The following is a 26778-nucleotide window of genomic DNA, read 5'->3' on the forward strand; positions in this document are numbered from 1 at the left end:
CTAAAAATGAGCCAAAATTTCACCATCGTTCGTAAGACTTGTGTCAAACCTGTTTAAACATGAAATATTGCATCATCACCTTTGAACATTTGTTTGAATTGCGTGACAATGTCTTTCACTATTACGTCACAGTACTGCGTACGTGAGTTTGAGATATTGATATCAATTCTGGTCATTCATTTTAAAATTGTTGCTTGAAGAGGTTGGTCGCATGTTTAACTGGTTTGCTTAGTGCTTGTCAGCTGGACGAAAATTTCCGTCTTTTATCCAAGTAATCTGTTCTGTAGTGACAAGTGTTTAGTGATGTATCGCGTTGCACCCCAATTTCGACAGCTTTGAGGCTATTTTTACAGAAATACAATTCTCGAATAGACGTTTCCTGGAGAGTGTTTCTTTTCGGTCATTACATACAGACGAACGGATTTGGGAATCTTATGTTACAATTTTTCCACGAAGAGATTATGGTTTACCGCTGTGACCACCTACCTAGTGGCGGCTGGTGAGTTCTAGAAATGGGGGTGCTGCGTGTTCGCCGAAGTCGAATTTTGAAAAATTACTTTGAAGTTGGTGCATTCTGAGAGCATTTTCAACAAAAATGTGGATATGAATATTCCTGTAAAATGGTGCTGTCAGGTGGCATAGCAAAAGAATAAGATCATGTTTTCTTCGGCATTTTTCGGAAATAAAGCTAAGTCTCTATGTTTTCTTGTTGCTAATTCCTGGCTGAGATGTTTGGTAATGGCAAAACTCGTTCTTTTAATGCAATTTTGTTTAAAATTAGGCAATTTTTTAGACTGAAAGCATCATTCTCAAGCATAAAGAGACTGAAAGCATCATTCTTAATATTGTGACGTCACACGCGTGCCAAAGGGGGGTTGTAACCCCCAACCCCCCCCCCCCCTTGGCTACGCCACTGCTTTAGATCTGATTATATTAAGATCTTGATAATGTTTGAAGTCGCAGAGCTGTAGCGCACCCAGCATGGGGCTCAGGGGGCTCAAGCCTCCCCAAACCGGCCACCAAAAACGAAGTTTTTGTATGGTCTCCATTCTACATTTTTCTTACAGGGGATGTATGAATAAGACACAACAATACAACAGGGCTGAGCATTATAACAATATATTTTACATATTTAAAAATAGTTTTAACAGTCGAACGTTTTCGGCTTAACTTAAGTCCTCATCAGAAACCTGAAAATATTGATAAAAATGCAATAAATTTAAACTTCTTGAAGGTAAAATTACATTGAAAAAAGGCAACTACATGAATAACTACAAAAAAATTCGCACCACAGAGAACGTGATACCTACATCAAATCAAGTAAATGTTGAGGAGAATAGACACGCCTCCAGCAAATAACCTAATTGTTTGTTTACATTTGAGTTGTAGCATTTGATTAACACTGCCTCCTGAATTTTGGTGTCAAATTGGGACTTGCATTTGCGTAAAATTTTAAATGAGCCAGCAGAGAAGTTTCGATCTGTACTAAAAGAACACTCCATGATATGGTCTTTGATGACACTTTTAAAGTTCCGATGCTCTCGTGGTCAAATGCCTGGTGGACATACCGATGTACCGTAGCCTACGTCAATGCCGAATCACACGGACATGTCAAACTGTATACCGGTACGACATTTGAGCAGAGACACGAAAGCGTCTGGGACTTTAGTTGAAAATACGAACTAATTTTTAATGTTTTGTAAGTAGGAAAAACGTCCACATCAAATTTACTGTTTACAAAATTAATGTTTTGTTTCAAACTGTTTTCGCACTTGTTTGTGTGAAAGCTAATTCTATTTTGTCATACATGAGGAAAAAGTCGAGATCTATAGAAGATTGCAAGAGTAGACGTAGGAATGAGGATGCTGAAAGTGCTACTAGCATGGGGTTCACTAGGCCAACTTGTAATCTGATTGAGAGAACATATCTTGATGTATCGGCAACCGGTGGGTTGTGGGCCGTGAGTGCCTTTAAATATTCAAATGGATGGGTATTGGCCTATTGTCACTGTCACTATTGTCGCAAATCACTCGGCCGACATTTTTAAATTAGCCCCTCCTAATTTTTGTTCTGGGTGCGCTACTGTCGCAGGGAATATTTTAAATCCTGGCCCTTCAAATATATTCCGGGCCCGAGTCCAAAAGTACCACCTACACCCCCCTGTCTACGCCCCTGTCAAGAAATGCAACAATATCACCTATTTACAGAAAAATAGTTCAAAATTAGAATTATCGCCCTCTAGTGGTAACATTTTGAAAAAATATTGCTAAAATCAAAATCCTTACCCACAAAAATGGGGGGTTGTGATGTATTTGAACTGCTGTCTGGTCGAAACCCTGCATAATTGGTTACGTCATAATTGTATGCGCGTGTGTGCATTTGGTAGTTCTGTCTCACTGCTGGTTTCATTTCAATTGTTCATCTGAAGTCGTAGAGTAGTGAGCAGTGGCAGTTATTTTGCAGAGCAGTTTTGTTAAAGATTTTCATTCTAAGTTATAGCGTTTAATTTTGTAATAATTATGTTTATGATAGTTCAATTAATATTCTATTTGAATTTAGACATAGCGATGGTTCAATGAACTAAAACCTTCTTAAAGTGTATGAATATTTATCAATACATTCATCACAATTTAATTCATTGATATGGACAGGTTCCTGAAACCTGATCGTTTAGAGGTGGACCCGCATTCACTGACAGCAAGCACAGATTTTAAGCACTGGCTAAAGACATTCCGTAACTTCATCAGAATAATAGATGTCGAAGCCAATCGTCTTCTAGACAAGCTGAGTAGCCTATACTTGAAAATCTCGTGTCAGCATCTGTGTTCAACTACATAGAGGACGTTGCAACTTATGACGAGGCCATCGCGGTACTTGAAGCTACATATGTTAAAGCCAAAAATGAAATATTTGCTAGACATCTCTTAGCTACTCGTCGCCAACAGACAAGCGAATCTATAGACAAATTTCTGCAGGCTTTGAGAATTTTATCAAAGGACTGCTACTTCAGACAAGTCTCTGCTGAACAACATAAAGAGGTCTCAATTCGTGATGCCTTTATCACTGGGCTGAAGTCAGGTTTTATAAGACAACGCCTTTTAGAAGAAGGTCAATTAACTCTACAAGCAGCGTCCAGCAAAGCACGCTCTTTAGACCTTGCCCAGAAAAATTCAAGTATCTATGATGTTGGTTCATCTGTTACGGCATCAGAAGCGCCACAGTGTTCAGATAATCTTCCCGATTGTCTCGTCAAGGAGGAAGAACCGTTTGCAGCTCCCGTTTCCAAATCACAACGTAATCCTAGAAAATGCTTTTTCTGTGGTGGATCAATGCACAGAAGAATCAACTGCCCAGCTCAGAAGACAGAATGCTATAACTGGGGTAAAACCGGCCACTTTGCTAAAGTTTGCAAAAGCAAAAAGAAACCAACTGAAGAAGACAAATCTGCAGCAACTGCATTCCCAAGTCTCACGTCCAGTTTCGTCTGTGGAGCTCCTTCATGTCTCAAAAGCACAACAGTCCAAGTTTTTATCAACGATGCTTCAGCGCAAGCTCTATTGGATACAGGAGCATCAGAAAGTTTCATCAACAAAAAGTTTGTTTCGGAGCTTGGAATTACACCATCTCCTTATCAATTAAAATCAGTATGGCTTCTACTAACTTTTCTGCTCAAGTGAAAGGTAAAATCTATGCCAAACTGAAATACGCAGATTTAGAGTATGATGGTTTTTCCCTGGGAGTAATGCATGAGTTATGCGCAGACATTGTTTTGGGGCAAGACTTCCTGAAACTTCATAAGCAAGTAACGTTTCAGATGGGTGGATCTAAAGAAGCAATCGTTGTCAACAGTAAAAGACACTGTGGAGTTGCGCAAGCCTTAGTGTCACCCCCACGCTTATTTGAAAACATGTCACCAAAGTGCCGGCCAATTGCTGTCAAGTCTCGCCAATATAGCAAAGCTGATCAAACATTCATAAAGGAAGAAGTGCAGAAGTTGTTAAAAGATGGTATTATTGAGAAATCTTCATCACCCTGGAGGGCACAAGTCTTGGTAACAAAAGACGAGCGACACAAGAAAAGAATGGTGATCGATTACTCACAAAGGGTAAGCAGATCTACGCTCTTGGACGCTTATCCTTTACCTAGAATTAATGATCAAATCAACGAAATATCCCATTTCAAAGTGTTCAGTGCACTTGATTTAAAATCTGCGTATTACCAAATACCTCTAGCGAATGATGATCGCAAATATACCGCATTCCAAGCAAATGGAAAACTGTACCAATATAGTCGTCTTCCTTTTGGGCTCACGAATGGTGTATCAACATTCCAGCGGATAATCGACGGCCTAATAAAAGAAAGAAACTGAAAGGTACGTTTGCATACTTGGACAACATAACAATTGCCGGACATTCACAGCAAAATCATGATGATAATCTCAAAAAGTTTTTAGCTGCTGCAGGCGAAAAACAACTGACTTTTAACGAAGCGAAGTCTGTAATTTCAACCACGGAATCGAACTTGTTGGGATACAATGTGTCGCATGGATTCATCCAACCGGATCCAGAAAGGTTGAAGCCTTTGGTAGAACTTCTTCCACCTATCAACCAAAAAGGAACTGCGTCGTGTAATTGGAATGTTTGCATACTATGCAAAATGGATTCCAAAATTTTCAGACAAGCTTCATCTGTTATCAGAAACGAAGAGTTTCCCACTAAATGCTGAAGCCCTGCGATCTTATGAAACCCTGAAGAAGGACCTACTCGCAGCTTGCCTAGGCAGTATTGATGAAAGCTCTCATTTTACAGTAGAGTGCGATGCTTCTGACTTTGCCATAGCGGCCGTACTGAGCCAGAGAGGGCGTCCTGTGGCTTTCATGTCTAGAACGTTATCAACCAGCGAAAAAAGATATCCTTCAGTGGAAATGGAAGCCTCTTCAATAATGGCAGCTGTCAGAAAATGGTTCCACTATCTACATGGGCAAAAATTTACATTAGTAACTGATCAGAAATCCGTCGCTTTTATGTTTGATGCCAAACTAAAAGGAAAAATTAAAAACGCTAAGATTCAGTTATGGCGGATTGAATTGGGACAATTTTCATATGACATTGTCCATCGTCCAGAAGTTGAAAATGTAGTGCCTGATGCACTTTCGAGAAATTGTCAGAAGAAGTACCGTGGTGCTGCTGCATCACTAACGAGCCTTGCTGATATTCACAGCTGCTTGGGACACCCAGGAATCATCAGGCTAAATCACTTTGTGAAGTCAAAGAATTTACCTTTCTCCATGGAAGATATCCGCCGTGCCTGTCAGCAATGTCGCACCTGTGCTGAAGTAAAACCACAGTTCTACAAACAAGAAGAAGGCAACCTCATTAAAGCTACTCAAGCATGGGAAAGAATCAGTGTAGACTTCAAAGGTCCCCTAAAATCATCTAAATCTCCATATATGCTGGTGATAGTGGACGAATATAGTCGATTCCCACTTGCTTTTGCTTGTAGCAACACTTCAGCAAAAACAATCATCTGTTGCTTGTCTCAATTGTTCAGCATTTTTGGTTTACCCGGCTACGTCCACAGCGACAGAGGAACCGCATTCACTTCAACTAAATTGAAAGATTACCTGCACACAAGAGGTGTGGCAACCAGCAGAACGACCCCGTACCATCCAACAGGAAACTCACAGTGTGAACGTCTAAATCAAACCTTGTGGAGAACAATCAAGCTCATTCTCAAAACGAGAATATTATCTGAAGAATCGTGGGCAGATAGCTTACTTGATGCCTTGCATGCCATAAGATCCTTGTTATGCACTGCTACCAACGCAACACCACACGAAAGGTTTTTTGGATTTCCCAGAAGATCAATGTTGGGAAAAGCTTTGCCAACTTGGCTACTTTCCCCTGGTCCGGTCATGTTGCGCCGGTTTGTTAGAAATAAAAGTGATCTTTTATGCGATGAGGTAGAATTACTTGACGCATGGCCACCTGGAGATGCGGCCTGATTTGTCACATTTTGCAGATTTTGATTACAGCTACTGCTAGTGCTTGACTGACATTTTTTGAGATGTTTTTACTTTTTGCGGTTTCCTAATGATATAAAACTTTTTGTTGCCTTGGGGAAGCAGTAGCAAATGAGAAAAAGTAAGTTGAAAAACGCAAAATCAGACTGTTATTGAAAATTAACAGTCTGACTAAAATCTTCGAAATCAAATTTTCTTTGTTTTTCAACATGTGAGGGTGTTAAAACCTATTGTGTCATCTGGGGAAAAGACTAAAGAAAGCGTAAAAATCTAATTTTTAGAAAAAATTATTTAAACGTTTGCCGAAAGTTAGAAAAACCTGGAAATTTCTGCAAAATGTGACAAATCAGGCCGTATCTTTAGGTGGCCATGCTTGACGTAAATCCGAACTTTGCAGAGATTCGCTATAAAGATGGCCGTGAATCTACCGTTTCATTGAAAGATTTAGCTCCCTGCCCACCTAACATCATAAACTGTCCACAAAGTAGCCTACGTCCGAAGATGAAGTCAGTAAAGAGTTGTTGATACCTCCTGGCCCGGATTCTGAGACATCTGAGAATTCAATGAATTTATCCACCGAGACCACTGAGAATGTGCCGCTGAGGCGTTCCAAAAGAGAGAGAAAAGCACCAGACAGAAATAGTGACTTGGTGCCTCATTGAGTTGAACTCCTGGCTCATTGAATGCTGAGCGTACAAAACTCGAACCTTGTGTTTTATTTGTGGTAGGCTACCCTGCGTGGTGTATATTTCGTAAGCCCTTGTAATAGTTAAGATACTGCTGCGTTAATACTGTAGTACTCGTTCTTATTTCATTCATCATCACTCTTTTAATCCTCATTTTTTTTGGAAGGGCGAATGTGATGTATTTGAACTGCTGTCTGGTCGAAACCCTGCATAATTGGTTACGTCATAATTGTATGCGCGTGTGTGCCTTTGGTAGTTCTGTCTCACTGCTGGTTTCATTTCAATTGTTCATCTGAAGTCGTAGAGTAGTGAGCAGTGGCAGTTATTTTGCAGAGCAGTTTTGTTAAAGATTTTCATTCTAAGTTATAGCGTTTAATTCTGTAATAATTATGTTTATGATAGTTCAATTAATATTCTATTTGAATTTAGACATCTTTTTTTTAACAATTCTGAACATCATAGGGCATCTTTCAAATATACTCCCAATATTTCAAAACTTATACACTGCCCTCTTGTGGCAAAAAACATGAAAAAATTCAAACAGTGGGCCTCAAAATGGCCTCGGCGGTGAAGTTAAACGTCGATGAAAATTTATGAAACTTCATATTTGTGGTATACTGATCTAAACACAATACCACAAAAAAAGGTAAGTATAGTGAAACTAAGATTTATATTTTATGTGGTGGCTGCAACACCCTAATGGACCCCCAAAAACTAGTCCACGTACCGCTTGGGGGTCCACGGACCTCAGTTTAAGAACCCCTGACTTAGAGGCATCACAGAAGTGGTGTCATGTTTGATCAACCATTGAACCATGCATGAAATGGTGGGAAATGGCACATGCACAACTATGGAACCTGCACAACTATGGTCACCTTTCCCCTACTCCTAAATTTGATAAAATGTATATTAAAAGTGTGAATAGTTTACCAGATTTATCCTGGAAAGATTTTAGCTCTAAATCCAAAAAAACTTTATATTTTATAGCCTATAGGCCTACCTACCTACGTGATATAACATCAAACACAAGACACAACTACCCAATGGAAATAAACAATAGACTACAAATCGCAGTCTTGGTTGACATACTACTGCATATAAACACGATGAATATCATAGTGAACCTTGAAATGAATATCATCTATTTCATTTCAACATAAATTAGGCTGCAGTAGTTTAAAGTGCAGAAAAACTGGCTAGGTCTTCGTCTGTATGGGCCTATGAGGACTCTTACCAAAAGGCCAGCTCTTAAGCGCCTGTGCAATAATTCTCTTCAGTGGTCTAGTACCAGCTTTTAAGACTAATACTTTATGCGTCGCACAGTGATGCCAAATAGAGTCGTAAATCAGATTAGTCGGTTGAATGCTATTTTTAGATGGAAATGAACAAAAGGCAATTTTTTCTTAATAACTCGTTTTTTGTTGCAGTTAGCGCTTAACAACGTATTGGAAGCAGATAGAAAGCCGAGCCTTCCGGTTATTTAGCTACAAGTTTGAGCTCTCTATTTTTTACCGTTCTCGAGATACAGTCAAAATTGCATAAATTCGTTTGGTGGCACCTCAAGATGACGTCATAATGAAAAAAAACTTCATTTTTAATAATCCATTCAGAATATGACCCAAGTTTGTATTTCCTGAAACGTCGCCAAAAATCGGACACCCTACTGCACAGTGCACACAATGAAGAAAAAGAGCAAGCGATAAGAACAAGAACTGAAGAAAGAGAAAACTTTAAAAATATAGGCACAAGCCCAATAAAGTATTTAGAATACAAGCATCCAATATGTGGCTGTGTAGGATAAGAAGAGAAAATGTTCACAAGAAAGATTATACCAACAAGGAAAAGTTAAACGTCTAAACACAACGGAGCATTTTGTCAAACACAGCCAGAGAAACGCTCTTCGATAACCTATACACGCTCTTCAATGTGGGGATTACAAAAGAATGTAACTGATGGCTGCTTGGATGGTAAACGATGAAGTGAAAGGTGAAGAAATTTGATTGATTTTGTAATGAAATAGATTAACTGTGAAGTAACAGTGAAAAAATAACATATTTGAAGACATAGAACTAAGCATCTGGGTAGTAAAGGTGTTCGTTAAGAGTTTATTTGTACTTTTATTAACAGTGTATTATGCAACACATTTGAGAAGACCAAAGAAGAAGAGTTTTTTTTCAGCAAGACGAGTCATCATCTCAAATAATGTGTGCATACACTTTGAGAATGCTGTGGCCTAAAACAGAAGAACAAGTTTTGCAATGAAATATAATAATAATAATGGTGTTTTTATTTGTGCTCATTGCGATAACATACAGCACACTGCGATCACAGATGCGATACAACAGACGACAGGAAGCAGAGAAGTGACATATAGTCTTCGAGTCAGCTGCTCCCCTTATTTTGGCTTGCCATTAAGTGTCTTTGCCGAGACACAGCCGCGTGCTCTGGAGCTGTGTCGAACCTACGTTCTTTCGAACGTCGCACAGACGTTCTCACCACTCGGCTACGCAGCCGGCAAATTTGAGACCCTTCTTATTGTGCAACTTCTAGTTAGGTTACATATTAAAACGTCACTGAATGAACACGAAGCCGGATTACACATAAAATAACACTGTAAAAATAGCAGGTTGTGTTGTTGTAGAACATGAATACCACAGAAGGCAACAGCAGAATAAGGTACTTGTCTTGAGTAGAATTGTGAAGACTTGGAAATGTTTGAAGACAGGCAGTAAAATTACGTCATAATTCTAAATTCAAACACATTTTGATTTAAAAAAAACTAAACTTTAAATCATTAAGTTAACAAGCCTACATTTTAGTGAACTTAAAATATGTGGTACAAACCTTGCGTGTAAAAACATAAAAATAATGGGTAGGCTACAACGAGACATATTCAAATTGGATAAGAAAGTGACTTACTTAATCGTTGATGATTAGTTAAATAACCTAACACAGTAAATATAAAAGAGCAGACACATGTTAATGGGCTACAAGATAGGCAAAGTCTTTGTTCGACGGTAAACATATGCAAAACAACACAGACAACGTTCTATCACTGTTACAAATGCAGTTTACAAAAAACAGAAAGCTTTCACAGCGACTTCAATTCGCTTTCACCAGGACTATGTGCTTTGCTCCCCTTCCCAAACAAAAAATATATATTTTAATACCATTACCACAGTTTAAATGACATTGGTCTATGTGTTGAACGGCGTTTCATAAAGTTTTAGTTGTATTTAGTTGCTATAAGAGAAACTACTCCCTGGCCATGCTACTCCGCATTGTTAACATTAAAATATTTGTCCCCCTAACAATTGCGTTTATCCCCTTAAAATTTTAGTTCTAGCTGAGCTATTGTATTACATCTTGCTTAAAGATAAACTACTGTAAGACTATGCATATATATATCCCTTGCAGTTGTATAACCATACTTTCTTTAACTCTCTTTATTTCAAGTGTTAACCAATTTGTATTGCGTTCTTGTTCTATAGCGAATATCTAGTTTTAAACAGATATTTTTACTGTATCAAATTTCCCTTCATCAACTCTGGAAATAAAATGAAGTGTAGTTTACAACACAGTGTTGGATTTCTGAGATTTTGTTGCGATCCACGCGGTGCATTTACACGTTGATTGGTGTGACCATAGCCGTAGGAGATGGGGGCAGGAGGACGGTTGCCCCCCCCCACGCTGAAAAAAACATCGCGATTTTGGGCAAAAATGTCCAGTTATTTGGGCAAATCAATCGTTCCATATTGCGACATCTTACAAGTTTAGAAACTTTGCATAATTATTATAATTTGTGAGGTACATTAATATTTTCCAATAAATGTAAAATGTATTACCGATTTTGGCAACTATTGCGTGTGGTATTGCAATTTGGGCAGAATGATAAATGTCGATTTGACAACTACACAAAATAAGTGTAAAAGAGCATAGTTGGCGAACAGAGATAAGCTTATTACTGATATTCACTAACAGGTAGGCTGCATTTGTTCACTGGTAAGATATAAAAGCCTGCTGGGTAGGCCTACTAGTAATTTGATGACGTTTTTTTTTATTTTTTTCTCAATATCCTACTAATGTAGTTATGTTTGTAATCCATTTGGGAAAAAATGTCTCGGTATTTGAACAAATCAATTCTTATCATGAGTTTTCAATATTCTACCAGTTTAGTAACTTTGTATATTTGTTTATAGTGTTGTATTTTGTATAAAATACAATATAAAATGTAGCATCTACAATTTTGGAAAATTTAGTATTGCAGTTGCGCCAGAATGTTCAGTTTCGATTCACTATCTGCAAAAACTAAACGTAAAATAGTACAATTGGCAAACTGAAGTAAGCTTACTACAGATATTCGTTAGGGTATACAGCACACACTAGCCTACATTTCTTCATGGGTGGAATTTTAAAACCCTGCTGAGTACTGTTAACCTTGTGAGGCTTTTTGCTTTTTTTCTCTATATCCTACTGATGTAGTTGTTTGTAAACATACTTGGGCAAAAATATCCGAGTTATTGGACAAATCAATCTTACCCAGAGGAATGCTATGCTCACAAAACTTAACTTAAACACTACAAAGATAGCTTATCATTTTTAGATATGGCCAAACAAGTTAAACATTTGTCATAAATTTTAAAAATCCACAGTTGTGAGACCGCATGTAGGTTACACCACTTTTGTGAGTATTTGATCCCAGTAACTAACTATTGGCCTGCACAAAGTAAAAAAGTATATTAAATGAAAACAATTGGTGAATTTCCTAGTATTTGATTTCATGCTTTTGTGGGCTACGGTTTAACTGTTTTCTATAAAGATGTTTTTGTATAAACTGCTGTTTGGGTTTGCCTGGCCTAGGGTCGATATGCTCAGTTATTTACCTTCTATAACACAGTATTATAGCAACGATGATCAAATATAAAGGCAAATATTATGTTATTTTGTCATCCAATTCATGCAGTTGATGCATCAGGCAATGTAGATAGTGCTGTTGGTAATGTGGTTTCTACTTTTTGGCAAACATTAAGGTTGAAGTTGTTACCTATGGGTCATTTTTCTTTAGTGCTTGCAATTATGTACTGTAGCTGTTTGATTTTGTAGTAAGAATATCTCTGTGATGATGTATTGAAAGAACATTAACTATGATATAAATATTTGTGATATAAAAGTAGTTTTGTTCAAAGGTGCAAGTTTGATGTGCATAGGATGATAAACTGTCAAATTCTTTTCAGACTGCAGGGTTTGAGGTAGCATGAAACAAGTAATGTGACTGGTTTGATAAGTAAATAAGCTTTCATTTTAGTTTTTTTTTTTTTTTTTAATGCAAATTTTCAAAGATTGATGCTTTGAAGTATCGTTATAAAATGAAGAGATTGAGGTACTTTTCGTCTCACCTGTTATTGCAATTGGGCTGGAGATTTTCAAATAATCTGACGACATGGATATTCAGGCCCTGTTGTCTAGTTATTGCTGAAAATCTCAGTTCAAATTGCTGTTGAATCCATGTAAGCGTGATATAATTTTTTGTGCCACAAGAAAGTTTCAATTTGATGGATTAATTAATTGGATCACGGACAGGTCTATAAAATGTAGATGAAAGTTAATTCAGCCTTGTTTTGATGTTGCACGTTTTTTTGCTTGTGTTTTCGTACACGGCCAAGTTGAGGCCTGTGGAGTTATTAGACCACATTACCTCAGCAATTAAGAGTGATGTTACGTTTCTGCAAACATTTTTGCAAAGACAAAATTTGGGAAAAGTTTGAAAAATTTGGGCAAATTTTGTTTGCACTCCAAACGTTTTTACTCTCCTACGGCTATGGGTGTGACCAATGCCAATGCACAAGATATACAATACAGTATACATATGATTCACATATAGCCTACCATATACTGTACATATGACAAATGAGGTAGTAATCTTTGTTCGAAGTGCTACAAGATCAAGTGTATCAAGAATTGTTCGAAGTTAGGTTTATCTAACGAGATCGGTTTCCAAAATAAATATAAACAACAAGTCAATCAAATATGTTCGTCTTGTAAAAGTCAAATTACAAGTCAGTGCTGGTAATTGAGATTTGCAGGAAATGTACTAATCTTAGCAAGTAGCCATCGAACAGTTCAGATAGAACGTGGTCTCATTCCAATTGTAGTTGCAGCAATTGCAAGTCACATTGAAGTTGTCCCTAAAACAAAGTACCACTTTAGTCATTAACATTCAATCAACTAGGCTGATTATTTAAGCACAGTCATAAAGAGCCACAAAACTACTTTTAATTCTTCAAGATGCAACCTGGGGCCCTATCGAGGCTTATTGCACATCATGCATAAAAATATATATGTATAAAAAAATTTTAGAACAATGTTTTATGTTATTGTGGTTAAAATATCTGGTTGTAATTTATGATCTTAGCAGCTCTGCTTTATTATATGGCCTTATTGGAACATTATTAGAGCTTATCGTAAATAATAAAAAAAACGCAGAAGTTTACTTTATTATTTTAAAAACTAAAACAACTCTCATCAACGGCTTCAGCGTGGTATGCTATACCTACCGACGTAAAGCAGCAGAGCAGCATTCATATAATCTGGATGGAACCGAATAGTTCCAGTTTGTAGTGGCCAAGATGTTGTCACAAAAAATTGGCTTCGGCTCGTATAAAAAGCCTGAAGATAAACAGAGCTTTAATAAATTAAAAGTTACTCTTCAACTTGTAGGAGTATGGTAAAGCAACGCACAATGTTGCTGGCCGTGTGATACTAATAAAATAGGTTAGTGAGTAATATTTGTTCAGTTATTTTTGTCAAAGTCTCCCAATTAATACTGAAAAGTTTGGGTGTTCATCAGGACAATTATCGTTTCTAGCACTAATAAACCATCTTGTTTGTTGTTAATTTTACTTTCAATTTCATCAGATAAACGTAGCAACTAGTGCTAGAAACGAAAGTTTCCCCTACTGGATTGTTTGACACCCAGGTTAGGTGCAAGTGCCCACAAGCTCATACTCGACTAAGATATGAAGTGTTGCCAACTTGTAAAGATGATTCCTGCTTACTTGTCATTGATAAATTATTCACACCATAGAAACACATCCCTTTGATAGGCCATCCCAAAAACTAACGTATGATAAACTGGACTAGAGTTTTAAGAGCTTCGATTTTGTTTTGGGCAGGGATTCATCCCTGGTTTTAGGTAAGATATCAATGTATCGTGTGTTAATGCTATTCAAGGATTTTTAACGTATCTAATTTTCAGTCTTACCAGCTAAACAAGCATTTAACACATTCACAGCAGTCGCAACCAAAAGAGCTTTCACCATCATGCTTGCCATTTCACCTCTTCTGCTTGGAGCAAGGCTTCCTGCAGAAAATATACATTATATTACGCACAGCCAGAGATGGGCATGATTTTGATCTTGAAGGTCACAAGTGATCTTGATGACTAAGATCATGCCAATGATAATTTGGTCAGTGTTGCAATTTCAAAATTAAAAAGTTTTCTGAGTTGGTCAATAAATAAGTCAAATTCCTTATATACTTTTTGTTGACGTATGATAAAAAATAGTTCAATTTTATTCACAGCTCTGCTTTGTGAATTTTATGAAAAAAAACGTTTGCTTGCTTTGACTCAATTTTAGATGTTTAAAAATTTAAAATAGTGGTGCTTAAAAAACTGGACGCACAGCATAACTTAGTCGCTTTTGGTCATGTAATGTGACCTATTGCAGCAAATTAACAAGACTAAAAGTTGTTTAGGGTCTGAGTATAAACAAATGCATGAAATGAGAAAACATGTGCCGCCTCTTTTTCTATAACTTTTGCATTTTTTTTGAAGCGGTTTATCTGACCTAAGACCGACCTCTGAACGATTTTGATAGCAGAGCAGTATCAAAAGTTGCTAGGTGGGTAAATGATGCAATAAATATTGATATAACCCAATGGAAATTAGAAATAATTAGTAACATCAATAAAAGCTTCCCAAATGAACCAGATGAAAATTTGGTGAAAAGTGATGCAGTTCAAAGATGTTTTTTTAAATAGAAGCATAAAACCAATTGAAAATTTTGTGACTTTTCCGTAATGTAATTGCACCTAATCGCAACGCTCACTAACTTATTACATTTTTTAGGCCAATGATCGAGCAGTTAAAAACAATAGTTAGCAATACCAACTACTTTTAATCTGGTTGCTTATAGTAAAATTTTTTTTTTTACATAATCATTGATTGAAAATTTCATTTTTTCAAGTTTAGATAAAGTGATCTTGAAGAATCTTGTCCATCTCTGCGCACAGCAAGTAAAATAAATCTATTAGCCCACCAAGAACCTTTTGGGACACTGTACGTCATAGGAAACGTTGAAGCAATGTACAAACTTAACATTTACAGTTCTATACAGTTCATCAAAAGCCGCATTGGTTATGATACAAACATATCCATGTACGCCTAGTGCTTGAGAGTTGAGACCGTAGAATCTCATAACCAATTATTGGCTAACAGATCGGCAGATTTCATTTAGGTGCCGGTAGGCTTTATCATTCATTGTAGCTAGTAGGCGTATAACCTAGGCTACCGTCTTTTTTGTCCCAAGCACGTTGACGAATAATAAAATGATGAAATATTGCTGTTGGTATCTGGAAAGTTTCTATACATGCTGATGACTTTTAATAAACGTTAAACCAACACAAAAAGAGTCTAATTTGTCTGTAGAGAAATAGAATGCAAGTTATTCATTAATCTTTCGTTACAATCATGATTGCTGCAATGTCATAATTGGTGACAATAGGACAGAAAAGTGAGAACTCGCAGCTGCACAAGACCTTACCTAATCCACCCAGCAAGACTCCAATGGATCCAACGCTTGCAAACCCACACAGGGCGTAGGTCATGATAGCTTCGGATCTTTCACTTATCCAGTTAACGGATCCTGACATTGGATCAACTCTTGGAATAATACCGGAGTCTCTTGCTTTAATCATCGTTGCCAATGAGTCATAAGCGACAAATTCGTTGAGAAATGTTCCTACACCCAACAATTCAGCAGACTGAAAGAAATAAAGAACTTTGAAATAAAATATTGATAAGGATAATAGCAGTTCAGCACATATCAAAAACATCCTTTCAAAAATACCTTGAAACAATCAAGCCATTCTATTCCCATCAGGAAGGTTACAGGAACGAAAGCGTAGGAACAAATCAACTGAAAAGAAAATTCCACAATAAATTAATACCCAATAGGTTACCAGTTAGCACTATATTTCTATAAGCTATTCCGTTAGCTTTCATGCCAAACAACGAAAGGGAAAATCGTCCAACACACATTTTGAAAAAGGTATATGCTGCAGATTGCCTAGGTGCTCAGATGCTCCGTTTTTCAGAAACAATTTTTCAATGTAAGTTATTTGTTTGTAGCTTTTTTTGCAGTCATTTGTCGTTGGTTCGTCAGATTGTTTGTTGATAGCAATCTTTAAATAATGTGTTTATTAAGTTCCATTAACTCTATCTTAGTAGCCTACGAGCTGTTTTCACACGCGGTAAGCACGTCACGGGCTATCTTAGCCCAGTGCTAATTAATCGCTAATAACGGGAGCTATGAAAATCACGGCACCAAAATATTTTAAAGATAATATAGCCATGTGTATTGGGCGTATAGAAATTAAATTTTTACACAACAAATTTATTGGAAAAAGTTGTTTGATATGAAAAAAAGTCAGAAAGTCGGTTTTTATATAAATTTCCCGAAAATAGCTTCCAAATTGAAATTTTTGAATTATAACGTAGTCATAGAGTAATGCTAAACTAAACAAAAATTACTTATGCTCATAAATATAAGGCATTTTGGGGCGTTTTATATTTCAAAGTAATTGCACTAAGCTTTATATTGCACTAACATTCACATATATATAACTAGCATTGCACGAAAATGTCTAGCCACCTGAGACGAAATGCTATTGTGAAGGGCAGCAAGGTAGAAAAATGACCAGTTTAGGTTAGGTAGCCTGCAGTACCGATACATTAGAAAATTCGCAAAGAATAAAAAGTACAAGTCAAGAAATTTCACATTTCTAGAATATTTTCTTCTGTGAAATATTCCAGTACTAGAGTGGAGCGTCCTCATAAAACCCCATGTCGATACAGATAGGGTTAAGGATAGGGAATCTCCTGACTAAGAAGTCGCAGGCCAGCGCTTCTCCATCAAGTATCAATTCAGTATTTTATTATTAAAAATGCATGGAGAATCAGCAGAGCCCTATTTATGGCATATGTATTTCGCTCTACAATAATATTGTAGAGCATCATCAGTGCCTAAAAAGCAAACATACGAAAGCAGTAACTTACCTAAAAAACTATTACTAAATAAATAAATGAATAAATCTGCAGTAGCCTAACTAAGATACTGACCAAAACTTACTGGTATAATACTGCATAAAAAGTTATACTGTAGGCTACGGCAAATTGAAACTAAGCTGCACGAACCTAACTAACTACTATAACAAAATAATGAGAGCCAGTGAGCAAAAGCAAAGGCAAGGTTAAGATTCGAATGGCTAAAGCAATACGTATAAAATGAAACTGTGTAAAAATAGCAAGTTAAAAAAATAAATGAAACGTTGGTTTACTTTCAGTGGTGCAAAAAAGAAATTTCTCGCAAGTAACGTACCTCAAAGCTGAATTGGGGAAAATCAACCAAACTTCCAAACCAACTCAATACGGCATTCGACAAAGCCAGCAGCGAAAGAAAGACAATCAAATTGCCTCCGATGTTTAGTGTTAAGAATATAGCAGTTGAGGCCCCTTGAGCTGCAGCGTCAAACATATTTCTTGCATCACTACAACAAGCAATAGAAAAAACATAAGTAACCAGATATGTTTATATATTTAAGGTTTCTTACAAAAGAAACGTAGCCTGAAATAGGCCTACAGACAAATCATTCAAACTCGAATCACTAAGCTATACGCTACAAGAAACTTGGAGTAGAAAATCAACTAACCAGACAAGCAGCCTATTTATAGAAATAAAAAGTTTAGAATTATAGGTTGAATTTCTCATAACACACTGTGGACTTAATATTGAAAAAATCAGACTAGCATCAAGCCGATTTCCAATTTAATTTGAAGTAGCAGCAGCCTGTGCATTTCATTATGAAATCAAATCATCTGAAATAATTTTTGCAATCCGACAAAGTTAAATGATTCTTCTGGCACTTGCATGAAGTTTCTTGAAACCACGTTCTGAGTACTTTAGCTGCAGTAGCTGCAATAGCTACACTGTGTTCTATTAACAACTTCATCAATTGAATTTATTTTTTTAAAGGCCCAAGCTAGTGATTCAAATATTTTTAAGCCCACCATCGCCACCTAGAGAAATTGTTAAAAGTTTAATGTCACTGGAGCGAGATTATATAGGTCTATGTGAATGCATTTTTTTAAATGATTGCAAATGAACATTTTTTACCTTTTATCAACACTTTGTAAAAATATTTTTTTAAAAGAAACTTACGTCCCATCTAAAGTAAGTCCACTGGTAGTCATAAATTTCGACTGTTGAGTCTCTGGCATCACTAGTTTTGCCACAGCTAGTGCACAAGGAGAGGACATGACGCATGCCGTAATCAGATATACAGCATCAATCTAAAAAATATGTTTACCAATAACTTCAAAAAATAAAATATCTTCTGACAGCTGGCAAACCTACAACAATGCTTGGAATGAACGACTCAGCTACAAGTCTTGTAACACAAACAAGTTTATTTTCACACGAGTCAGTTCAATAATAAACAGCTAAAAAAATGTTTTTGGTCTGCTTGCAGCTATGTCAGCTTCAGTCAATCTTATTCAATTATAATTAAAGTTGCTATCCATTTCAATAAGCTTAACTGAAGCTGATTTGAGCTAATAGAAATTTGAAATCGATTATTTAGCTGTATATGATTGAACTGACTCATGTGAAAATAAATTTGTTGTTTTTTGGTTTGGTTTGGTTTTTGAATCTTTATCCTCGGACTGACAAGGCCTTGATTGGTTATTCTTGGTAGTTTCGCGTACTTGTAGAGGCTCTTGACGCAGGGTCGGTTACCAAAATTGGCAGAGTGAAGTTTTTTGATTGTTGAAGTGTTGTTACCGAGGAATTATTCCATTCACCAGGCGCCGCTGAATAGAGAGCAGTCCTGAAATGCGTTGCTCAAGCGCACACCCTGAGAGTCGAACCAGCGCCGAGTGATCTTGAGCCTGGCGCATAACCACTGAGCTAACGAGGCGGAATATTTAATAATAACTTTACTCTTTCGCGCCGATCACCATTTTGAAATAATAAGTGGTAGCCTATATTGCAAAATACTTAATAGCCTATTATTTTAAATGATATTCGTCAATGTGTGACACAAAGTTTTTGTTTGGTAACAAAATAAACTATCTATAAGCATATTGATTCTTTTTCAAGTGCATGTCATTAGGTGAGAAATATCAAGGTCATTGAGCACAAGCAGTTGAACTTTAAGATAGGAGCAGATCCAGCTAGTAGCTTTAGGAGAGGGTGATTTCAACGAAACGCAATGATGTGTAAGTCCACATTAATCCGACTTTGCATATACACCGCAAATAAAGGAACTTTTTTTAGGTTTTGAAAGGGGCGATTGCCCCTCCTCGTCCAGGTCGCTACTTTGGATCCGCCAGTGCTTGAAGAAAACAAAATATCCCCGCGAAAAAAAGGATGCTTGAATAAATCTTCAAGTACTTGGAACTCCTATCACAAATCAGCTGCTGTAAGGAAGACAAGAGAACCGTCTTTGTTTTTCGATGAAACTGAGGAAAAACACAGTGAAGGAAAGATTCCCTGAAAACAGATCTCGCATCAGATAGCGGTATGTTCATTGTTTACCTCTGTTGAAGAGCCGCTGATCTAAACTAATCAAAAATAAGAAAATATTTTTTAAAACGTCAAACTTACACCAAAGCTGAGATAAGCTCCCAGTGTTGACCCTGCCACAGTTGCAAACCCACAAACCATGACTGCGAATAATTCTGATGACGTAAGATCTTCTATGAACGGTTTGATCAAAAGAGGAGCTTCGGTTTGACCGATGAATATGTTTCCTGCAAAATGTTTGAAATCATTATTTTTTGCCTTTTTGAACGAAGTGTTTTATTGCACAAAGTACTAATTTTATTAAATGCTTTTGTAGAAACCTCAAAAAACTGGCAAAATGGATTTCATACCTTTCGAAGTTCACAAAGCAACAAAGTAGTTTGACTGAACTACAATACTCTAAAAATGTAACATACTCCGGTTAAGTCCCAGACAATACTAAACTGGGGTAAACAATGTCTGGAACTTAACCCGGGTCCAAAATTAAGCTTGAAAGATATTTGAGCTCGCATTTATATTCTAATTTTACAACGTTTGAAATTTCTTGTGCTTACACGCAAGGGCTGAAAACTTTTCGCAAGGTAAAACTTGTTATACATAAGAAGTGTAACTTGAGTTCAAAATGGCTGGGTGTCACCCCATCTGAGATTTGTGTGATTATAACAAAAATAATAATAATAATTACACGTCTCAAAAGAAAGATTGTGTCCCTTAAAAAAATTATCTACACAACTCATTTCTAGAATTTACCTTTGCGCCTTTTTTCGGAGATGAAATAGATTTTAGAGTCCATTCATGCTATATTTTCTGCATCGGACCTAAATCAGACCTAATAAACTATATAGAAGCCACTTATACTTTTCCATTGTGGTGCCTCCTCTTTACTTTAAGTACGACTTACGACTTACTTAAGTACGACACATTTTAGGTCTCCTAAATCACATTAATCTTACTTCTTACCTGCTGCCACCATTGTTTCAGTGGCTGATGTTCCGAGAGAAATCTGCATCAGCCATGTAAGCCTGTGTAAAATCCATTGAATAACCCCAAAGTAGTACATGACTGAAACAAAAGCGCTGAAGAATATTACGATTGGAAGAACCTGTAACGTTGCAAATGCATTTCGAGATTAATTTACAATTTGAGCGTCATTTTCCGATGAATAACGTAAATTTGTAGTAAAGTTTACAACATATCATCTTAGCCTACGCGTTTTCTTTCTGTGCAAGAACATATAATATTTACTGTCACGTTTTCCAAGCTTCATAGTATTTTCTTGTGCTATATTAAAACGAATATGGAAATTTATTTTAGGCATTTTTTTGTATTAGTTTGTACCTAACTAGTTTCAGTTGATAGTTTGCTTTAGTAAAAAGTATAGGGTATCCAAAACGTTTGGAGAGTTCAAGGTTAGTGGGAAAATAAAGCGGTACAGCGACATGTTATCAAACAATAACCAAGTTCTTGCTGATACCATTCGACTTTGACATGAACAAACTTATGTCTGTTTGATACAGGACTCAAGCCTAAGTAACCAGAATAAAAAACAAGAGCAATGGCTACTTCAATACTTTGCAAACAGTTCCTAAAACTGTTAGTAGGTTTGGAATTCTATAAAATAAAGTTTAATACTACTGTGACGGAAACTGGATGTTATAAAAGGGTCCGGGCCATGAGTAGCTACATAAATGTACGTTATAAAAGATTCAGTTTCGCGTTTAGCAATGTGATTGTTGCTTATTTCACAAGTAGCCTATACGTACAAACGACCTGTTTTAAGGTTATGCTGCGGGTTCTCTGTGGTAGTGGCGGTTTGCCACGAGCTTACAAAACACAGTTCCAGAGCTGCTATGCGTAATGACGAGTACTTTAGAATGATCTTAGTCAACAAATACTCCAGGTTTAGTTATTGGTTTCTTGGTAGCCAGTTGTAGCAATATTGACAGCGATAGACACTTGTTTTACCCATGAGTTTGGACTCATCAGTATCACACTACTAATTCTGTTACAGACTATCAGGCCTAATTAATTTTTTCAATCTGGACTACCTTGAAAGCAAAGTAATGCTCCTCATATCCTTTTCCAAACACAAAAATGATACCAGCGTCGCTGAAATTCATGAAAGTTTGAACCACTTCTCCAAACCAATTAAATGTTTTAAATCCAGCTGTTGTTCTTAGAATAACTAAGGCAAAGCATATTTGAATGAGCAGTCCCCAAAACACAGTTTTCCATTTCACCTAGAGTACAAAGCATATTTTTATGTTTATAGAACCTTTACAAGTCATTAGATCAAATATATTTGTTGTCTACAACTGTGTTTACGTTACCACGTAGGACCTGCTTAGTGCTTCCCTTACACGATTAGGCCTATGATTCAAATCTGTTACAATGAAGTGTTGACCATACAAATGTTGAAAGACATGTGATAACTGATAGCTTTAAAACAACATAGTATTAAGGAAACAGACCGTATATAAGTTTTAGAAGATCCAAACGAAGTAAAAAAAAAATTTTATGTGATGATGACCTGCAAACTTTAGGAAGAGTTTACTAAAAAGTTTCAACTATAACTTTTAATAAATCTATGTACTTGCATATAATTGAAAGTATGACGCCAATACCAACTGTTACAAAACGAGTTAAGCTAGCCAATGTTTAAAACTTTTTTTATGAATAAGTAAGCTATTCTAGATCAATAACCGAGAAAATCGCGGCAAAGAACAAGTGAAAGTACTGTAGCAGTAAACAAACTGTTTTATTCATACCTTGGAAGGATGCTTGGAAGAAAGAAAGAGACAGAACAGGAATATCACATATCCTGCTCCGGAAATAAGTTGATTCGGTCGTTTTGAAGTATCCAGTGCAATCCAAACTACCAACCCAATAACAAGAAGCGTAACAAAAGCCCTGTTAGAAGGAAATATAACAATTTTCTATAAAACTATGAGCTCAATTGGTTAAGCAAGTTTATACACGACGAAAACTCACGATCAGGAGTTACTGGTTCAGCTCTCGAGGTAGGCTATGCACTTGAGTGACGTACTTCAGGACTGCTTTCCGTTCAGCGTCAAGTAGTGGATGAAATAGCTCAACTTCAACAATTAGAAACTTCACTCTGTCAACCTCAGTAACCGAGCTTACGTAGGTGGATAAAAGCCTCTACAAGAATGCAAAACTTCCAGGAATAATCAGAGACTTTCTCAGTTCGAGGATAAAGATTTAAACCAGTCTGTTGCCATATGTCGTCTAGCCAGGTGCAGCACACGTAACTTGGCCAAACTAAATATATGAAAAATGGAAAAATATGATCACATGCTTATCTTTTCAAAACTAGCCACAAGGATTGAGGAAAGAATGATGCAGCGATAGACCTTACGGCAGCGGTTCTCAACCAGTGGGCCATGGCTCACTGGTGGGCCATAGAAGCATTTTGAGGTGGGCCACAGACATATTTAAAAAATTGAAACATTTATTGAAACATTTTGTTTCATTTTTGTCACTATAGTTAATTTTACACTTATGTGTTTGTTTAGTTACAATGAATGATGCTGCTGTTTTCAGCTACAAAGTGGCAATCATCATTCTAAGTATTACAACATACAGGTTTACATCAACTCAGTTTTTACAACACTTTATGATGTAATAAACTAGTTTGTGGTTACAATTAAGCTATCTTTATTCTTTATATTCTTATAATTTTTATTCTTTTAAGCTATCTTTAAGCGGCAGCCTTGTTGAATTTCTGCAGATCCGTTTTTTAGTACGTGCAGCATTTTATTTTGTGGATTATTTTGGGGAGGAATTAACAATACTTGAAGCTTTAAGTTTGATGAAAATTACATTCAGTATGTAGGCTACATCGATTTTTGATAACAGAGAAGAAAAACAACATTGTGCATTATGTTGTAAAGTTCTTAGTCATTATTTACTGAGGCCATCAAAACTGAAACTTCACCTGGAAAAAGTTCATCCAAATTACAAGGATGAAGATGTGAACTTTTTTTAACAAATAGAAGATACAGTAATGTGAAGCGTCAGCGCCTGGATTCAACAGGGGGATTCCAGCAACATTCCAAAGGCAATGTTCTGCTGCTTTTTGTTTATAAACCTTTTTGTAATTTTTTTCTTACATAAAAACTGAATAGGCCACAGAACTTTTATGCATACAAAAATGGGCCACGAAAGAAAAAAGATTGAGAACCACTGCCTTACGCTATAGTAGCACTGCTGGCTAGGACTTGTCATAGTTGGCAGCACCTTTAACTCACAATGAAATTTCGAAATGCCTGAGAGGATAATCATACATTACACCACTAAGTAGAGAAAATGTTCAATCAAGTTTTGTATTAACGTCTGCTACAAATATAGAAATCAATATCTATGCAAAACTCATTACAATAACCACATGCTTCTGAAGGGAGTAAGCATAACTAAAAGTAACCTACTAAGCACATTGTACGTGAAATATGAATAGCCAGGAGCTTGTTTCGACACCATGTATGAAACAGTCAAAATTTTCTCTTTCCTGCTCACTTTCAGGTGAGGTTTTACAAATGTGATGATTATAGTCATCATCATCATCATCCGTTCAGTCGGTTCCGCCTCTCGGTCACTCTATAAATCTTCCACTGCTCTGGATTCTTCACAACCTCCTTCAGCTCTTCCATACCCGTCCAGCTGTCATTCGTCACAGTATCGAGCTATCTTGTTTTGGGGCGACACTTTCCCCTTCCTCCGCTGACCAAACCAAGCTTGAAGTCTTTTTCTGGTCATGTGCCTTTCATAATGTGGCCAAAATATAAAAGTTTCTGTTTGATATAATGCAGTACAGTAATTGGTGATGAATACTTAAACTTACCATTTCAACCCAAAAGTATTTTTCTTTATGATTTCGAGTTCCGATTGGAAAAAGGCTGAAATTTTCCTTCCGAAGATATTACAAACGAAAGCATAAAGTTTAAACCCAACCAAGCAGCACCATATGACTAGCAGTGGTAAAGCTCGTTCAAAATTGATTATTAAAGCAGCTGCCATGTACGCAGTGACTCCTAAAAAATGAAAAACGTAAACAGTAGAAATGGCAGTAGGCTAACAGTTTCAATTTTTGTAGCTTATGCATGCAAACGCATTATTGCGTTATTTTGTTTGCATGCATATTGCATGCAAACGATTATGTAAACAAAATTATTATTACAAAAAAAAGAGAACATAATTTCAAAAATGAAAGCTACATATTTACAAAAGAATCATTGGTTTACATAGCTTAAATATACGTAGCTTATAAACACAGAAGTAAGCTTAAGTATTCTACAATCATTGCGGAGCAAAAAAAAACGAATTAACTAGTTTCAAAATTATGCAACATAAATTTATCATCCTGCATCATTCAACGCAAATTTAGATTACAATCCACAAAAAGTGTATCAAAAGCGAAGTGCCAGGATCTTAGTGTCTTTTTATGTAACTTTTCATGATCAGTGTTATCTACTGTAACTGTACAAAGTTATGATTCTGAGGAACTTACCACCAAACACCAAACAAGTAGTTACGAATAAGCAAATAGTGCGATTCTGAGAATACCATTCCTTGCAAATATCAACCAATTGGCTGAATATTTCAAAAACGAGCCAATTTTTTTGCTTGTCCTTCACATCTCCTTGATCTACATCGACGACAAACTGCTTAACGTCGTGTAGAAGTTTCTTTTGTTCAATTTCGACTCTTGCTGCATCTTTGTCCTGCAAAAGTTACTGGAGTCAAGTTGGCATCAACTGTAGCCTGTTGCAAGTGTTGCATGCCGATTATTTAATTGCTTTAAAGCTGCAGTGTTAGCAAACCACGCTACACCAAACACTCTAAACTACTTTTGATGTAAGGAAAGTAGCAATAAAGTGATCAGATGTTTTGCTAATCTACTATATTCCTGATTTGTTAACTATTGTTCTTGTTGACCTATGCGGTTGGACTAATTGGTTGGACTATGTGGTAATATTCATGATACTCAAAATTTTTTGAAGTCAACTTATGTAGAAATAATAAAATCATCGAAACATGGTCTAGTATAGAAAACGCGTGCATTCGACAAAGATCTGTGGCCTCAAAGGTTAGAACAAGCTTGTACCTGTAAGCAATTTAACAGTTGGAAAGACCTCAGAAGCAACGATAAAATTGAGAGAGTAAAATTTGAAACTTACGACAGAAAAAATCAATACCTGAAAAAAATCTTTTTTTTCTTCCAAATTACTTTTACCTCCAGATTTTCCAACCACTGAATTTGAGTTTGTGATGATATCATGTTCTCTGACGTCACTTTGAGAGAGTGACGCTTGCATGTTTGAATCAGCTTCCATATACAAAAGTAGGTCACTTAACCTTTAAAACTGCCAGACGACACCTAAATAGCAGAGGATACTAATAAAAACACTATCAACAATCTACATTAGCCCACTTTGTTACATCAAAATTTTCAACTGTCACATTTAGCCTACTGTCTTTTCAAACTTTCTCATAACAGCTACTGTACTGTAGGCTATGCGGAAGCCGAAAAGGTTTAATGTAGCTATTTTGGTTTTATTTTTATGCAAATACAGTAGGCTATAGCCCAATATCAAACTTTGCGGGAAAACTTTTTTGTAATTTAATGTGTTTGCAAATGATATTTCATTAACTTTCCTAATAATAATAATAATGCATGTTTTACATCAGACTTGGACAACTACAATTTTTGTAGTTTTTGGAAATTAGATTAGAATCATAAATTAATTAGAGTAATTTAAGCTTTTACAAATTAGACTAGGATTAGAATTAGAGCTACCCAAGTTTTCACGAATCAGAGTAGAATTTAAACTAGATTAGAATTAGTTGGACGCAGTTGTCACATATCTCCTTTAAGTTAGATAAAAACGCCAATATGGCAATTCGGGATCAAAGTGTCATTCCACTGTCACAGCGCCAAAACCACATACGTCATAATATACATTGTAACGTCAGTGAATTGATAAATTATCGAGTTTTTCATGACTTTGCTGCGGGATGGAATGACACTTTGATCTTGATCGTTTTATAGCATTTTCTTTGTAGGCTATAACTTTGATAAAAGCGCAGTATTCTTACATTTTCCAAAAAATACTGTTAGACAAACTAAAACTTTTAGAAAAACTGGAGATTGGATAAGAACTACAATTAGAGCAAACAAGTTTTTACC

The 26778-nt window shown here is 36.4% G+C and overlaps 2 protein-coding genes across 2 annotated transcripts; one reads left to right on the forward strand and one right to left on the reverse strand.

The window, feature by feature from the left end:
* The first annotated feature begins 2643 nt into the window (after positions 1 to 2643).
* Positions 2644 to 8192, forward strand: LOC145766785 (uncharacterized). The gene is made up of 5 exons (XM_082578491.1): positions 2644 to 2734; positions 2839 to 3372; positions 5196 to 5962; positions 6386 to 6532; positions 8136 to 8192. The coding sequence occupies exons 1-5, from the start codon at positions 2644 to 2646 to the stop codon at positions 8190 to 8192; spliced, it is 1596 nt and encodes a 531-aa protein (XP_082434617.1).
* A 4570-nt stretch (positions 8193 to 12762) lies between these two features.
* Positions 12763 to 25924, reverse strand: LOC145766786 (sodium/nucleoside cotransporter 1-like). The gene is made up of 14 exons (XM_082578492.1): positions 25787 to 25924; positions 25124 to 25312; positions 24433 to 24662; positions 22340 to 22481; positions 21620 to 21811; positions 20532 to 20673; positions 19653 to 19798; positions 18207 to 18337; positions 17367 to 17535; positions 15837 to 15905; positions 15531 to 15750; positions 13970 to 14068; positions 13263 to 13374; positions 12763 to 12893 (listed from the first exon to the last, which is right to left on the reverse strand). Exons 1-14 carry the CDS (start codon positions 25922 to 25924, stop codon positions 12806 to 12808), a joined length of 2067 nt encoding a protein of 688 aa, XP_082434618.1. The 3' UTR covers positions 12763 to 12805.
* Between the last annotated feature and the right edge of the window lie 854 nt (positions 25925 to 26778).

The sequence above is a fragment of the Aplidium turbinatum genome, chromosome 3, assembly GCF_918807975.1.
Source record: "Aplidium turbinatum chromosome 3, kaAplTurb1.1, whole genome shotgun sequence".
Taxonomy (NCBI): Eukaryota; Metazoa; Chordata; class Ascidiacea; order Aplousobranchia; family Polyclinidae; genus Aplidium; species Aplidium turbinatum.